The following is a 15,837-nucleotide window of genomic DNA, read 5'->3' as shown; positions in this document are numbered from 1 at the left end:
TCATCGAGCCTCATGTCTGATTTGAGTCCGACACGTTTCCATCGGTAAAAAAACCCTCTTAAAATGTTTGTTTTTGACAAACATTTACCAACGTGTAGGAAATACTTTTATTTGCGAGGTGGGCGGCACCTCCGACGTGACTAAGCAGTTCACTCCCGTTTTATATTCAGCACACGTCAGATGACTCGATGCTATTTGTCTTCTGCATTGCAACTAAACAACGTATTTAAAATGATAAGACTGTACCTTTCTGTGTGTGTATGTATATGTGTGTGTGTGTGTGTGTATATATATATATAGTTGTGTGTGTATATATATATTTATTAGAGATGCACCGATCAGGTTTTTTGGTGCCGATCACTGAAATCAGTATCTGCTGATCCGATAATACCGATCACCGATCACGGTGTCGATTGAAGCATTCTATTTATTGTGTAGCATTATTGCTATGAGGACTATGAGGAAATACATATATATAGCACCTCAAACATTAAAGAAATTACAGATTTCTTTAAACATTTAGGACTTTTACTTTGAAAAAGTTCTAATTGATACATTAAAATTGTTTGATTGCTATTGTAGGGGATTTCAGATATGTATGGAACACATCTGCATCATTCATTTCCTGGAACTCTTGGGGAAATCTATATACAGGACTTATTTTTTATAAACTCTTCCTTGGTACAGTAAAAATGTTTTAATGTTAGCATAATTTAAGTTAAATCTCAGAAACGATCTATAAAGATACAAAATCAGTTCATTGTTTACTTTTATATGTTAGTGTATGATTTGTCGACATCTTATTTTGATAAACGGATGTTGTTTCACGTGGTTCTTTCCGCTAACTTTGCAAAACCGGATGTTGTCACTTAAATCCTTCCGCTAACGTTATCAAAACCCTCTTTGCTCCCGATCGAATGTGTTTACCGTGAGCATCAGTCTCTAGGGGCTCAGACATGTGAGTGTCGGCTGAGTTGAACGCAGAGATTCAACTCTGTACGGGGACGCCGCTCGGTGCGTGAGGATCCCCTCGTGGACCTCTCACTCTGCGGCCCTCGCCGGGCGCATCGTCTCCATTGTGATTGAAACGTCTGATAGTTCTCGCAGATGTTACGTCATCTGATCGGCCGTTTTGAGAACGCCGATCAAAACCGATAATGGGAATATCGGCCGATATGGATCGGCGCATCCCTAATATTTATAAAGAGTGTGTGGTGTCACAGTGGACCCATCTTAGGAAGGGGTGGTTCCAGACTTATGGTCATGGACAGTGGCGGCTCCTGAAAAAATTCTCAGGGGGGGCAATTTTTTTGATAATGATTAACCCAAAACCACAGACCTTCAGACAGCTGTCTGTGTGTAGCTTCGTCACAATGCCATCAAGTCATGTGACTCCAGTCAGTGTGACGGCTGTGACTGAACTCTGTCTGTGAGCTTGTAGTTAGTTCATAAGCAGACAGTCGGAGGCAGTCTGTGAGCTGATGTCAGTAATCCAGCTCCTGGTCTTTGATTTAGTGACTTTTTTCAACAAGATTTAAATAATTATAATAATAATAAATATGAGATCCCCATTTGTGACTCCTGCATCTGTGCTTTTTCAAATAATAGAAGAAATACAATTGCAATCACTTTCAAGTAAACCAGATTGCTCCACCAGACAAGAAAAAAGCTCAATGTTGAGCTTTTGTTTTGAAGGGCAACACCAGAAAAGCCGAACTCACGGAGGTAAGACCTGGCAAGTCGCCAAGAATCTCGGCTGTCGCGCAGGCGCAACTTGTTAATGCCGTAACGTAAACATTTACACTAAGGTACAGGCATCTCAACATTTATTTATTGATGACTTAGTTTTATGTCTTTGTACTTTGACCTTGTGTAATATGTGAAGTTATCAATAAAGGTCTTTCTGCATTTCCCCTGCGCCTCACCTGTAGTGGTACGTTCCTCTTTCAGGGAGCACAGCTGACAACACGGCTGTCAGAGAACCCGTTTACAGGCGTTCATTAAAATCAGGCGGAGATCTTTTCTGACGTCGATCGTCAGGAAGAAAACGTTTCAGAAGAGACTTTAGAAAATGTTCGAGAATGAGGAACAATGTGTTTCTGATTTTATTTTCATTTTATTTTGGAGAGTGACAGCGAACGTCTCCGAGATCGACCGGTCAATCGCGATCGACGTGTTGGCGACCGCTGCTCTAGGAGGTCCGACTTCTTTGTTGCCAATGTGTCTTCATTGTTACGCCGACCGAAAGGAGTCTCTTTCAAAGAAAGAATTGATGACGTACTGATACGCTTTTATGTCGATTACTTATGACAAGACCTGGAGGGGCGAGTCCTCCCGGAAGCCATAGAGAATGCATTGAGAGCTCTGTTTTGTGAAAAAAAAATGGGTTTAACATTTGAGTCAATGGGAGAGGTCTGGGGCGATTTTCATTTCGCCCAAAGTCGCCCCAGAAGGGGCGTGGCCATTTGAAGCACGACTTTAGGCTGACTGAATGACTGTTACCTGATTGGACAATGACATACAGAGGCAGATCAGACGTCTAGTGGTAGAATGCGACTTTTTTCTTTTCTTTGTTCTTTTCCCCCTAGGCAGTGCGTCGCCCCAATCGCCCTTATGGACAAGCCGCCCCTGCTCGGGACTCTTCCATAACAAAAGAACACGGGAGCTGCTCTCAAACAGCACGTTCTTCTGTCAGCCCACGGTGTTGAGAAGCTTTCTCTCCTCAATACAACTTTGGGAAAGACACATATTCACCTGGTATTCTGGCCAGTGGCGGCTGGTGAATTTTTTTTGGGGGGGGGGGCGCAGTTTAAATAGCACTCAACAATGAGAAGAAAAGAGGTTTTGAGTAGAATATTGTAAAAAAAACAAAGCTTTATTTAAAGAACACACCGTGCTCAACACTGTCCAATAACAACTATCAACACACTGTGACTTTGGGCATGGGAGGTTCAGAGCAGCTTTAAGGAACATTGGGTTGGGTTTCAGAGGTTTGCAAAATAAAAGAGTTTCACCCTCACATGAAAGAGGTTCAGAGCAGAATAGAGTCAGAAAGAGATCACATGTTACATTGTGTGTTTGACAGAGTAGAGCCACTACTGTAAAGAAAAGTAGCCCTCCTCTCTTTAAAGTGGTCAAACTTCTCAATAACTCTCTGGTTAAAGTCAATCATGTCTGTAACCAGCCTGTTTCCATTATTCTGGAGGGAATGTGTCTGTTTTTCAGAACTTCTTCGTTGTGTTTTCGATGCCAGTTCGGTCTCCTTCTGCTGCTCTGCTCTGCAAACAGGGTTAGCTTCAGGCTGTTAGCGAGTTAGCTTCATGCTCTTAGCTAGATAACTGCGGCAAGATTCGTGCTTTACACTTGTCTGAAGCTCTTTAGATCCCTCACCCCGTTGTAGTCCAGAGAGTTTCAGTCCCAGGACTTTGGAACAACAGACAGGGGAAACTAAACAGCGCATTACTCACTGAACTCCAGCTAACCAGCTCCGTTAGCAACCTGCTCTGTAGCTCCGTGGAGCTCTCTGGGCTGAGGGAAGATACTGGTCTCTGATCTGCCGAATAGTCCAGTCACGTGAAATAATAAAACGATGTCATTGGCCAATGAGCGCACATTTTTGTGGCCCAAGATTCACGTTTCATCCGCCAATGAGAAGCCGTCCTTGCCGAAACGACTGAAATGTTTTCTCGCTCCCGTACACACACATTGGGCCGGTGTCCCGAAAAAGGGGAGGGGCTTCTCTCCGTGATAATGAGTGGCAATATATTATATTTTTTCATATTAACTTAAGTGGTTGTTGACAGGCTGACGGTCTCCCACACACATTTAGCGCGTCAACACGGTATATTTACTATTTAAATGATTTGGCATATAATGTTTTTTGACAGGATTTTTTTTCATCTCAAAATTTTAAGAGGGGCGGCGCCCTAGCGCCCCCTATGGACGCACCGCCACTGATTCTGGCTGCTAGAAAAGCACATGCTGGGCCTGCTGCAGCATTAGTAACGCTTTAGGTATGCAAGAAGGACAAACTTCTTCCTGTCATCTTCTCATGAATGTGTACCTGCAGATTACTTTAGAAAGTTCTCCAACCTGTCTTTGTGTCTTACAAAAAGGAAGTTGGCTGGGTTCACTTGTGCAGTTGCTCTGCAGGAATTGCCAGACTCCAAATCCCCCGCTGTGTTGTCTCCCGTTATCTCAAAGAAGTGATGTTGATCTAGATTTTATAACGATTTGCTACTAACCCTTATGAGGAAATGGATAAACAAATATAGAATAGTTTATTTTTGAGCATGAACTTTAGATTAAATTGTCATTCTTCCGGCTAAATGTAATACAATTTGTGTTGAATGCAACCTCTGACAAATGGCTGTCTTTCTGGCATGCTCCTGAAGGCAGCGTGATGATCAGAGGACAATGACAGCAACTGAAGCAAAGCATGGTTGGTGGAAAACTGTCCGCCGGTCTGTAGGAGGACGCCACTGCAGAGCACTTTCAAATAAATTCCACTGAATATTTAAACTGACCTACACATTGCAAATATATTGCTCTGCATCCACTGCACCGACATGCTTCCCTGAGGCAAAAATAAGTGGCATTTATTTTTACTTAAAAAAAAAAAAACTGTTACCTCGACAAAAACTAGTAAAAGTGTTTACGTGGCTTTTTCTCTGGCCTGCTGTGTTTTTATTTTCAGTAAACAATCCACAAGTAATGCCTCCAGCTTTATCCCTTAGCGTCACTAAATAGTATAAAAACATGATACGGTACAATTAGCAACTGTCTCTGTGTTCTCCTTCAGCGTGTGAACATGTGCAGCGCAGGGCTTCCCCTGCAGGAAACGACTTATCCGAGGTGATGAGACACCCAGATCCTGTGGTGTCACTTCCTGCTCCGTGCTTGTTCCTCACCGGTGGAGTCAATCAGACGGGAGATTACACAGAAACCTGACTCTCTTTTCTCTTCTTCTCTCCTTTCTCTTGGCACAGGAGTTAGTTCATGCTAAAGGTCTCAGCTATCATCCAGCTGATTGACACCCATCATAAACCCACGCTGCTTCTTATAAGGAAAGAAAAGACTATCTGTGGGGTTGTCATAAGTACGTCCGCACATGACACCCTTCTTTCTTTTTTGTACATTCCTCTGGATTATGTCATGAGACCCGGCTGCCTGTCGCCACATGACGTGCCCTCTGCACTTCCTACAAATACATTAATTGGTGGCTGCAGTGCTCAGCTGATCCTGGGCATTTTCAGGTCTGCGTCTGGTTGCTATGTAGAAGAAGGGCTGAGGAGGCAGGAGCGAGGCGAAGGCGTGAAGGAACAGATGATGATGATGATGATGATGGCATCCTGGCATCTGATTGTGTGCGATTTCCCCTGATTCTAATCGGCTTTGAAATTGCCTCCCTTGCGTAACATTGTGTGTGTGTGTGTGTGTGTAATGAGTGGAGATGGGTTAATATCCCATAGTTTGCATTGACGATCTATGTCGCGCACACACTCTGGCCTTGTTTGCTACTTCCACGTTGAGGAAACATTCATATCGATCAATCTTTTTCTTTTGCAGCCTTTATGCTCGTGCTCCCGAGTTCTCCATTGTTTTCTCCGTCTCACCTCGCAGCACAAATTGGTGTCAAACTCATTTGTATTAATTCTGAAGAGGACAATTCTCTGCCCTCATTTTAATTGTCTGCTTTATCATTTTTGGCCCGAGTGCTGATAATTAAATCAGTCCTCGTGTAGGCCGCCGCAGAATGGACGGCTTCTCTGTCCCTGCAAAGGAAAGACTAACACTTCAGCTGTGACATAGTTCTCATTTCATTCCTTCTTTAATTGAAAGATGATCCAGACGAGTGTTTGGATGGGAAGGGATATGCGCGGCATGATTAAATATACACATTTCCTCTTAATTCTCGCAATTTTCTCTCTCTTCATGTCACGCAACGTAATGTGCCTCCTGGCCCCATTTCCCAATGAACCACCACAATTAAGGGAACAATGTAGTGCAAGAGAACTGGGATGACACATTTAGCAACAATGGGAAGAGATGGAGTAAGAACCGACCTCGCTGTGTTTTCTGCTCTTCCCCTTCGCTGCATGCCGCTGCAAACGCACCTCTTGTCATAGTGATAGCCGTGGCTCACAATCTCATGCTTTATGTTCAATAACTGCATGCATTTTCTGTCCATGTGTGTAGAGTTTGTGTAAGAAAGGTGGTCAGGCTTGTGTCCGCCACCTTTGTCCTCCTCAGTGGGAGAGTGTGTTCGTAATGATGCTGCACTGGGCTTTGCTTTGTTATGCAATCCTCCCACAAGTTTGAAACGCCACCACTCTTTATTATATCGCCTTGTATTCATGTAGGTGTGTGTGCGAGTGCACGCCGATGCATGAATGATGTGTGTGCGACTTGCACACATTCACGTGACCTTTTCCTCATTTATGAGATGCACTCTGCATCAGCAATGAGGCAGAGCGAGGAAACATTTAGGTATTTACATTTCTTAAGTGAGGTCCTGAGGGATGTGTGGGTCTTTTATCTTCCCAGTGGCAGGGATACCTTCTTTAAACCAGCGCTGTGTGTGTGTGTATCAGTGGCGGCTGGTGATTTTTTTTGGGGGGGGGGGGGGCGCAGTTTAAATAGCACTCAACAATGAGAAAAAAATAGGTTTTGAGTAGAATATTGTAAAAAACAAAGCTTTATTTCAAGAACTCACCGTGCTCAACACTGTCCAATAACAACTATCAACACACTGTAACTTTGGCATGAGAGGTTCAGAGCAGCTTTAAGGAACATGGGGTTGGGTTTCAGAGGTTTGCAAAATAAAAGAGTTTCACCCTCACAGGAAAGAGGTTCAGAGCAGAATAGAGTCAGAAAGAGATCACATGTTACATTGGGTGTTTGATATGGAGGACTCAAAATGACTTAAGTATAAATAAATAAATAAATAAATGCATGAATAAATACAAGAATAAATGAATAAATGCTTAAATAAATGTATAAATAAATAAATAAATGCTTAAATAAATGTATAAATAAATAAATAAATACAAGAATAAATGTATAAATACAGAAATAAATACAGCAATTAATATATATAAGTTATAACTCAACAGGACATCATTAAATAAATGTATTTCTACATTTCTGTATTTCTTCATTTATTTATATCTCTATTTATGTGTCCACACGTATTTCTTCATTTATTTATGTGTGACATTTACGTGTCCGTATATTCAAATGAGCTGGGCGGTCCGAACCTCATTGTTGAACAGGATTGGTCAAGTCAGCGAGCAAGACAGAAGCAATCGATCCCTAGCACTTGGATCTGTAGACGAACAGCGTTTATTATGCATTCTTGTCTGTACATTCTAAATACTACTGTTGAGTCACGGAATGTAATTTAAGGATGTTTTCAGCCGAGAAGTTAGTTGTTTAAGCATCAAATCTGTGGTCGGTTTATCGAGATTCAGCCTAATAAGGATATGCGACGGAGATTTGAGGTCCTGCTCGCGGGACCTCTGAGCTCCGGGCGGTCAGCGCGCTGTGTGGCCGCCGAGAGAAGCCTGATCTCGGCAGGACTTTTTGAAATGCTCCGCTGGCTCTGACGTCTCCGTAGCGGCTAAACATGATATAATTAGGTTTTTGAGGATCTAAAGAGCACAACGAGTTTATTATTTACTAAAAGATAACGTTACGTCAATTTGACTGAGGGTTAAGATTCATAACTTCATATTGTAGCGACCCTGGGTCAGGAAAGCTACGAGACGTTGTATATTTATTATCGTTTATTCGTAGCCTACGCCAAACAACAGTGAACACCGCAACACATTCTACTCCACTGTAAATTATTTTACAGTGAATAATTTGAGTAAATTCATGCGCAAGAACAGTTGATGTGGTGACGTCACAAGACCAGAAAGACCGTCCTGCGTCCTCGAGTCTGGACTCCCAAAACCAGACTCCAAAGACCAGACTCCAAAAGAACACGAGTCTGTACTCAGTGTTCTTGGAATTGATAAACGGCTGAATAAGTCAAAAAGCTGTCGAGGCTAACTTCTGCTAACGGTGAGCTGAGCGAGTCAACTTCAGCGTCATGTGCCAGGCAGAAGTAGTAGAGCACAACACACCAGGTGCATCACACTCCTGTGACCAATCCATGCTTCAGACAGAGGTTCGGACCGCCCAGCTCATTTGAATATACGGACACGTAAATGTCACACATAAATAAATGAAGAAATACGTGTGGACACATAAATAGAGAAATAAATAAATGAAGAAATACAGAAATGCAGAAATATATGTATTTAATGATGTCTTGTTGATTTATAACTTATATTTATTCATTCCTGTATTTATTTATTTATTTATACATTTATTTAAGCATTTATTTATTTATTTATACATTTATTTAAGCATTTATTTATTCATTTATACATTTATTTAAGCATTTATTTATTTATTCTTGTATTTATTCATGCATTCATTTATTTATTTATTTATACTTAAGTCATTTTAAGTCCTCCATAGTTTGACAGAGCAGACCCACTACTGTAAAGACAAGTAGCCTCCTCTCTTTAAAGTTGGCAAACTTATCAATAACTCTGGTTAAAGTCAATCATGTCTGTAACCAGCCTGTTTCATTATTCTTGAGGGAATGTGTCTGTTTTTCAGAACTTCTTCGTTGTGTTTCGATGCCAGTTCGGTCTCCTACTGCTCTGCATGAAGCTAACTCGCTAACAGCTGTTAGCGAGTTAGCTCCATGCTCTTAGCTAGATAACTGCGGCAAGATTCGTGCTTTACACTTGTCTGAAGCTCTGTAGATCCCTCACCCCGTTGTAGTCCAGAGAGTTTCAGTCCCAGGACTTTGGAACAACAGACAGGGGGGACAAAAAACGAATTACTCATGGAGCATTCAGCTAACCAGCTCCGGTTAGCATATCGGCTAGAGGAGAATCTCCGGGTATACGTCCTCCCGCGGTCAGCGATTTGCTGCTGAATTTTTAATTCCGGATGTTCGGGTCCCAACTCTTTCAGCCTCTGCTTGTCAATATCTAACCGTCGATTGAAAGGTCTTTCGCGTAGAGATACCAGAGTTTTCAGTCACCGACGCCATGCTAACAACAAGCTTCTGCTAGCTATGTTGCTCGCGTACCTGCGTGGAGGTGGAGCTCCCTGGCAGGGTTGCCAGGTCTGTGATAAAACCAGCCCAATATCAGAACTCAAAATATGCCCGTGCCAAACCATATACACTGCTTTTAAAGTCCAACAGCATTGCTATCATTGCCAAATGTATTGTAATATCTACAAAGTAACAACATATGTTTAGTTTGCCAGCATTAAAAGCAGTTTTCCCTCAAGTTATTTCACCTAGGTCCTAAAATGGCCTTGTGTAATTAGATACAGTATATTATCATAAATAAAATGTGTGTACGTGCTGATCTGGAGTCAGTTTGGTAGGATTTGGGTATGAATAAATTATTTCATTTAAAATATGGATTTTTATTTCAAGATATTCATGTAATTTGAATGCAAAATAGGTCTACCCGAACCAAGGACAAAAAATTCAACCCGCGCAACACTTCAAAAGTGGCCCGATTCCGCAGGAAAACCGCGGACCTGGCAACACTGCTCTATGGGCTGAGGGAACATACGGGTCTCTGTCTGATCTGAATAATCCAATCGCGTGCGCACATTTGTGCGCCCCAAGATTCCCGGTTTCATCCGCCAATGTGAAGCCGGTCATTGCCAAAACGACTGAAATGTTGTATCGATGCCGTACACACACGTTAGACCAGCGCCTCGAAAAAGGGGAGGGGCTTCTCTCCGTGATAATGGCGATATATTATATTTTTTCACATTAACTTAAGTGGTTGTTGACAGGGGCTTACGGTCTCCCACACATATTTAGCGCGTCAACACGGTATATTTACTATTTAAATGATTTGGCATATAATGTTTTTTGACAGGATTTTTTTTTCTTCTTCTTTTTTTTTTCATGTCCAAATTTTAAGAGGGGCGGCGCCCTAGCGCCCCCTATGGACAAACCACCACTGGTGTGTATGTGTGCTTGAAGATGGGATTCTCCTCAAGTACGCTCCTTTTCTTCCAGTATATTAGACTAGCGGTAACTAAAGGGAGCTGATTTAAACAGGAGTTGCTATGAGAGTAGCTTATGAAGCTCATTCCACCGTCTCTGTGTGGTCGCTGGGGGAGGCGTGTATGTCCAACAATAGGATGACACGGTGCCCTCTGTAAAAAGTAGTCTGCTATGTATTCAAGACTCTGCAGAGTCTTTTTTTCCAAGAAGCTTCTCTCGACAAATCTCCCTGTGTTCCTGAGAGCTGCTGAGCACCGACTTGCTGGAGAGTCCATTTTGCTCGAGGGCTCGACCCAGTTGAGAGACAAGAGAGTTCAGCCAGCCAATATCCATGGGAACCTGAAGTGCACCTTTCTCTTTGCTCTCACTATTGCTGCTCAGTTACACTCTCTGCCAGGGTGTTGGGAGATTTGGACACCGTGTTGTACAGGTGTGGGTGCCTCTGGAAACCATTAGAGCTGCAACAAATCATAGGTGACAAACAAAAACAATGGGCAACTATTTTTTTTAATAGCGTAATCTGTTTTTTTCCAGCAGAAAATGCACAACAATCGCTGGTTCCAGGTTTGTGTCGTTGTGGTGTGTCTCAAGGTAAACTGCATATGCTAGCTGCGACTTAATAGACAGAACATTCGATCGGTTCATCGTTGGTTGCAGCCCTAGAAAGAATCTGTTGTAATGAGTGGATCAAAATGTATGCCTGATGATGAGCAGAAGTAAACTAATTTAATTAAAACTATTTCCAAAAGGTAAGGCCGCATCTTTGACGGTTGTAATTGGTGGGGACTGCATATTTTTCTTTCATTACCTTCGCATTGAAAATGCGGGAGGTTATGTTTTGATCGCCATTTGTTTATTTATTTATTTGTATGCGTGTTACTCGCATAACTAAAAAAGTATTAAACCGAATCGCATGAAATTTGGTGGGATGATTGGTTATTATCCGGGGACCGTTTGATTAGAATTTGGGATCGATCGGGTCAAAGGTCAAGGTCATGAAAAGTTCAAAATCTTCATTTTACCATAGCGCGGTCAATTTTTATCCAATTGGCAATGAAACTAATGCCAAAATGTTCATAATTCAATGCCCAATCTTGTGATATGCGAAGGTATGCGCTCTACCGAATGCCCGTTCTAGTTGTCTCTGTTTTCGTATTGTAGTCCAGGTTCTTTTGGCTGCATCGGCTTTCGATGCGAGCCCAGTCATGGAGCGGCGTAGTAAGAAGTTGCTGTCGGTAATGACGGTATCGGTGGTTTATGTGTGACTCACCGGTATGTGTACTGTAGGTGGTTTGTGCTGCACTCGAGCCACTTGATCCTCAACTCCTGACGCCCAGCACGGCGAGCGCCAACGCACACGTAACGTCCTCTCAACATTTAGTGTCATTAAAAACAAAAGACAGACAGCGAGATGAATGCAAAGAGCAAACGCGTCTGAAGTCTGACTGAAGATGAGAGGCGTACGCATTTTCCAAATGAGTGGCAGGTTGACACTGGTGGCACCTCGCCATCACATTCTGCCGCGGTGTGAATGCAGACCAGAAGTGTATTATTAAGTGTTCTCCTGCCGGATTGATGGTCTGCGTCGAGACTGCTGCCGCAGCAGCGATGCTCTGTCGTTGTCGCTCCTGACGAGCAGCCCGGGGACCGGCTAATTGGAGGAAGCCCTGGAGGAGGAAGGAGAAGGAGAGGAAGCGATGATGGTGGGAGATGGCTGGCTTCATGCATCTTTTGCATTTACACCGCCTCTGCCTCCAGTTTAGCGTGATGCTGCATCTCTGCAGTAGCGGCGCATATTAACGCCGCAATGACACCATCTGCTTGGTTTCTAGTAGAAATGTGTTTTTTTTTCTCATGATAGGATGCATTATATCAGGAAATATAATGTTATAGCTGGAATGTGTATTCTAGCAGCTGATTCGTTACGGACATGTCTGTGGACTCTACACTTCTCTGTTCTCGGGCAACCACAGTGCCCCATGGTGTCCTCCACATCATGCTCATAGGTAACGGCATGCATCCCCGTCGGTGCAAATTTCAGTCACTTTATGGTCCAGGAGTATCCATCCCACTCCTCTGCCACCACCATCAACCCCAGCCTCTCCTGCCTCATCCCCCCTGGACTGTTTCTCACTGTAAGAAGGCAGGATATGGGGGGAGGAAGCCATTCCTGCCCGTATCAACATTCAAGCCGACCACTTAGTGTGTCCAACGATTCTGTCGTGGCTCTTTGTTCTCTGTGCAGCCGTAGGAGGTTTGTGTGTGTCCGAGAGAGAGGGGGAGAGGGAATGAATAGAGCTAGGTGTAAGCCTTCTCTGCCCTTGACCCCGCTCTGTTGATAAGTGAAACCTCTACCTCCCATTTATCTCTTGTTTTCTCTTCCAGACCATCATGGAGCAGTTCAACCCCTGCTTACGGAACTTTGTTGCCATGGGGAAGAACTATGAGAAGGCCCTTGCCAGTAAGTCTTTTTTTTCTCTCTTTTATTATTTCCACGCTCCCTGCTTCGCTGCAGGTTTGGGCAGACGGCCAAGCCAGCCCTCTCTGTGTCTCGTATATACCTATCCACCTTTCTGTGTTTGTGAACTCTGACGAGTAGAAGAGGCCACTAATCTGATACAGACGTGAGGATAACTCTGTCGGCAGTCAAATTCACAAAGGGAAACGTGTGCGTGAACGTTCGTCGCTCCCTCAACACTTACGGTGATTTTTCATTTCTCTGATTTTGTAACAAGGTAACGCAACTTTTCCCCCAAATCGTGCCTCAACCTTAATGCCAATGCTAAACCCCCTCAGTCCAACTAATCCAGCAATTAGTGCGTGCCCCCCTTTCCAAGCCTGTGGTTCTCACACAATAACTAATCCTGGCCTCGGTAAAGGTAGGAGACAGACTGGCTGAGCCATTAAAGACGCACTTTGCAGAATTGGCTCGACCTAAGGGACTAAGAGGCTCTGATTTGCGGGGGCAGTAGGATTTGAGGACACACTTCCACCCATATGGTGCAATCACTGAAATTATTCAGCACCAGAAATGCCAAAAGGGCTCAATGGGTAGGCTCGCTACATCTGTTAATGGACACGGTCCAGGTTTTCTAACACGGCAGCGAGTCGCTATTTCTAACAGCGTTTGGTAAGTGTAAAAGCAACAGATGCATAAAACTGAGTGCCTACGGAGCACAGGCTGGAACTTATGATTCAAGTCCCCCGACAGCGTGGTGAGGACGATGAGAGTGCAGCGAATGATCGTGGTCCTGATTTTAAGGATGTGGTTCCTCCACCTCTTCTCGGGGGTGAAGTGTGAGTGATGCAACAGTAGCTCTGAGATGAGCCCCTCCCCTCCCAATCGTCTGTCTGCCTTGCAATAAGAGATCTGGTAATCCTCTCCCTCGCCACACATTTCATTTGACAGAAGTAAAGTATCTGTACATATCCAGCTTATCTACTCAGCCATCCTTTAGCCACACACACACACACACTCACACTCACACTCTTGCTCACTCGCTGCTGCAGCATTGGGCAAGAAGAAAGGATCTGCTGCTTGGAGATCCACTTTGAAAATCTGCTGTAACTCCCACAATCCTGCCCCCCCCCCCCCCCCCACCGCAGATGTGAAAACGTGCGTGTACAGACACGCACATAGTCACGCACACCTTCCACGCTCAGGGCGAGCAGCGGTGTCTGTTTGGCATAATGACGCGAAATCAGCCGTGATGCTCCAGAGGCTCCGTTTCTCAGTTCTCAGGTGTTCCCCCAGCTCGAGAGGAAGGAGGCAACGCCCGGCGTCTCCTGCCGTTGACTCAGCTGTAATTGGGATTAGCATAAGCATATGTGCCTGAGCCACGGAGCCGAGCTGCGAGGCTTCCAGCCTGGGAGACTTCCTCTATCGCAAGGCTGCATCTGTCTGCTAGAATTAGCCCGCCCCTGCCAGGCTATTGTTGTAAATGCGTCTCTCACCTGGCAGCTGTCTGCAGGCACAGGGCCCATCTGTCACCTGGACCGCTGTTGAATTCGCCTCTAAAAGCAGCGGCCATTATTCACTGGAGATGGGCCGATTGGCAGGCTGTGTGGCAGTCGGGCAGAAATCACGGGAAGCTGACTCTGCCCCCTGTGACCTTTCATTGGCCAGCACAGCAGCAGCTGGAACCATAGGGACTGAAGTGGCTATGGATCTGGACAACGAGGAGTTCTCTTGATCTTCATTTAGTCAGCCAGAGAGAAGAGGAGATACGGCTGCTGATTAGATGACCCGTAAGCTCACTGATTTTTTTTTTTGTGGGTGTATCCTGAAGATGTAGAGCAGAGGTCAAGCGCTTTGTGTGCACACAAGGAGGTTTGTGTGCACATCGGTGCATACATGAGACGTATTGTGAGTCTACGTGACCCTTGGATTCTCTTAATGTAAAAAGAGATTATTTGAGCCCCATTAGACTGTAAAGGCAATTGGAGTTACTTTATTACACTTTTCATCAACACTAGTGAGAGACTCTTCTCCACAATACAGCATCCAGTGTTGAAGCTTTGTCAATACAGGTTCTCTGGTCACCGTGTCAGCCTGCTGGCCAATGTTCAGACATATTGACTAAAGATATGTGGTTAACACCGTGACTTTATGCTTCACTTGGAGACACAATAATGTGTTGTCATAAATATCGCAAGTGGTTCTTTTGGTCATAGATCAAGAAGAGACCCAGGTATATAGGTGTGTGGAGGGTCGTCCAGTCCTCTGGAAACTGTATAAACGGACGAGTTTGGTGCAACATTCATATTTGTGAAGTGTAGGGGGGAATATACTTGATGCCAAAAAACCTCTCAATATTAAAATAGCTCACAAACCAACTTTCCTTCTCATTATAACACCGGGCCATACACGGAACACAACAGCAAACATATCTGTGCGCTTGTGTGGCTTCCCCATCAAGCACAGATTAGCTGTCAAAGTAATTTCCTCTTTGCAATCAAGCATTCAGATTGTCAACAGGGTGATGTTGAGTAATTGCGTAGCAACATCAAGATGCGATTCACTATTTATAAAACTATTTATAAATCTGAGGAAAACCAGAAGGAAAGGGTTCACATGTTTTAGGCCGGCCTGCTAAACAAGTTTGTTTACTGAAAGACAAGCTGTGTTTCAGTTTGTCTTTTCCTTTTTTTTAGGGACACAATGCACTTACTTTGAACTTAATCCTGCTTTCTTTTTCTTCTTGCCTCTCTTTGTTTCCAGATGTGACATTTGCGGCCAAAGGGTACTTTGATGCTCTAGTCAGGATGGGGGAACTGGCCAGTGAAAGTCAAGGATCCAAAGATTTAGGTAAGTGACTGACATTCATGACCCGGTTTTCATCAACTTGTTATCTTTTCTTTCTTATTGTTGGAAAATCAGTACATACACACACACATACACACATACATATATACATATACACACACACAGCTTACTGGCAGGTAAAGCTAATTTGCATTCAGAGAGACGTGTGTGGGTCGATACAGGAGTTATTTTGATATCTTATGTTTTCTCATTCTGTTTAGTTCTAAAGTTGTTTGTTTGGTGTTTTCTGGAGGAAATGAAATGTTACCACGAGTGAGCTGGTAGCTGAACATCATTTATTTACAACCGTATAGAGACGCTAGCTGAGATTATTTTTGGAAAAGCCGTTTTATATTTTCTGTTTGTATTGATCCTGTGAAAAAAAAAAATGCTATCCGTAAACCAGATGTTGGACATGTTGCACTTTTATGTG

At 43.7% G+C, this 15,837-nt stretch overlaps 1 protein-coding gene and 1 long non-coding RNA gene across 6 annotated transcripts in view; one reads left to right on the top strand and one right to left on the bottom strand.

The window, feature by feature from the left end:
* The window catches only part of baiap2a (BAR/IMD domain containing adaptor protein 2a), a 54,393-nt gene that overhangs the window by 5,658 nt on the left and 32,898 nt on the right, over positions 1–15,837 (top strand). For all 5 annotated transcript variants that reach the window (XM_056408136.1, XM_056408135.1, XM_056408133.1 and 2 more), the window contains exons 2-3: positions 12,485–12,560; positions 15,321–15,407. In XM_056408136.1, the coding sequence (XP_056264111.1) occupies positions 12,485–12,560; positions 15,321–15,407 (163 nt within the window). The remainder of the gene's footprint in view (positions 1–12,484; positions 12,561–15,320; positions 15,408–15,837) is intronic.
* Positions 10,589–14,339, bottom strand: LOC130189348 (uncharacterized). The gene is made up of 2 exons (XR_008830766.1): positions 14,054–14,339; positions 10,589–11,766 (listed from the first exon to the last, which is right to left on the bottom strand). It is a non-coding gene; the product is annotated as an uncharacterized LOC130189348 (long non-coding RNA).

Source organism: Pseudoliparis swirei, chromosome 23 (genome assembly GCF_029220125.1).
Source record: "Pseudoliparis swirei isolate HS2019 ecotype Mariana Trench chromosome 23, NWPU_hadal_v1, whole genome shotgun sequence".
Taxonomy (NCBI): domain Eukaryota; kingdom Metazoa; phylum Chordata; class Actinopteri; order Perciformes; family Liparidae; genus Pseudoliparis; species Pseudoliparis swirei.
Note: the sequence above shows the minus strand (reverse complement) of the source record. Positions and strands in the feature narration are given on the sequence as shown.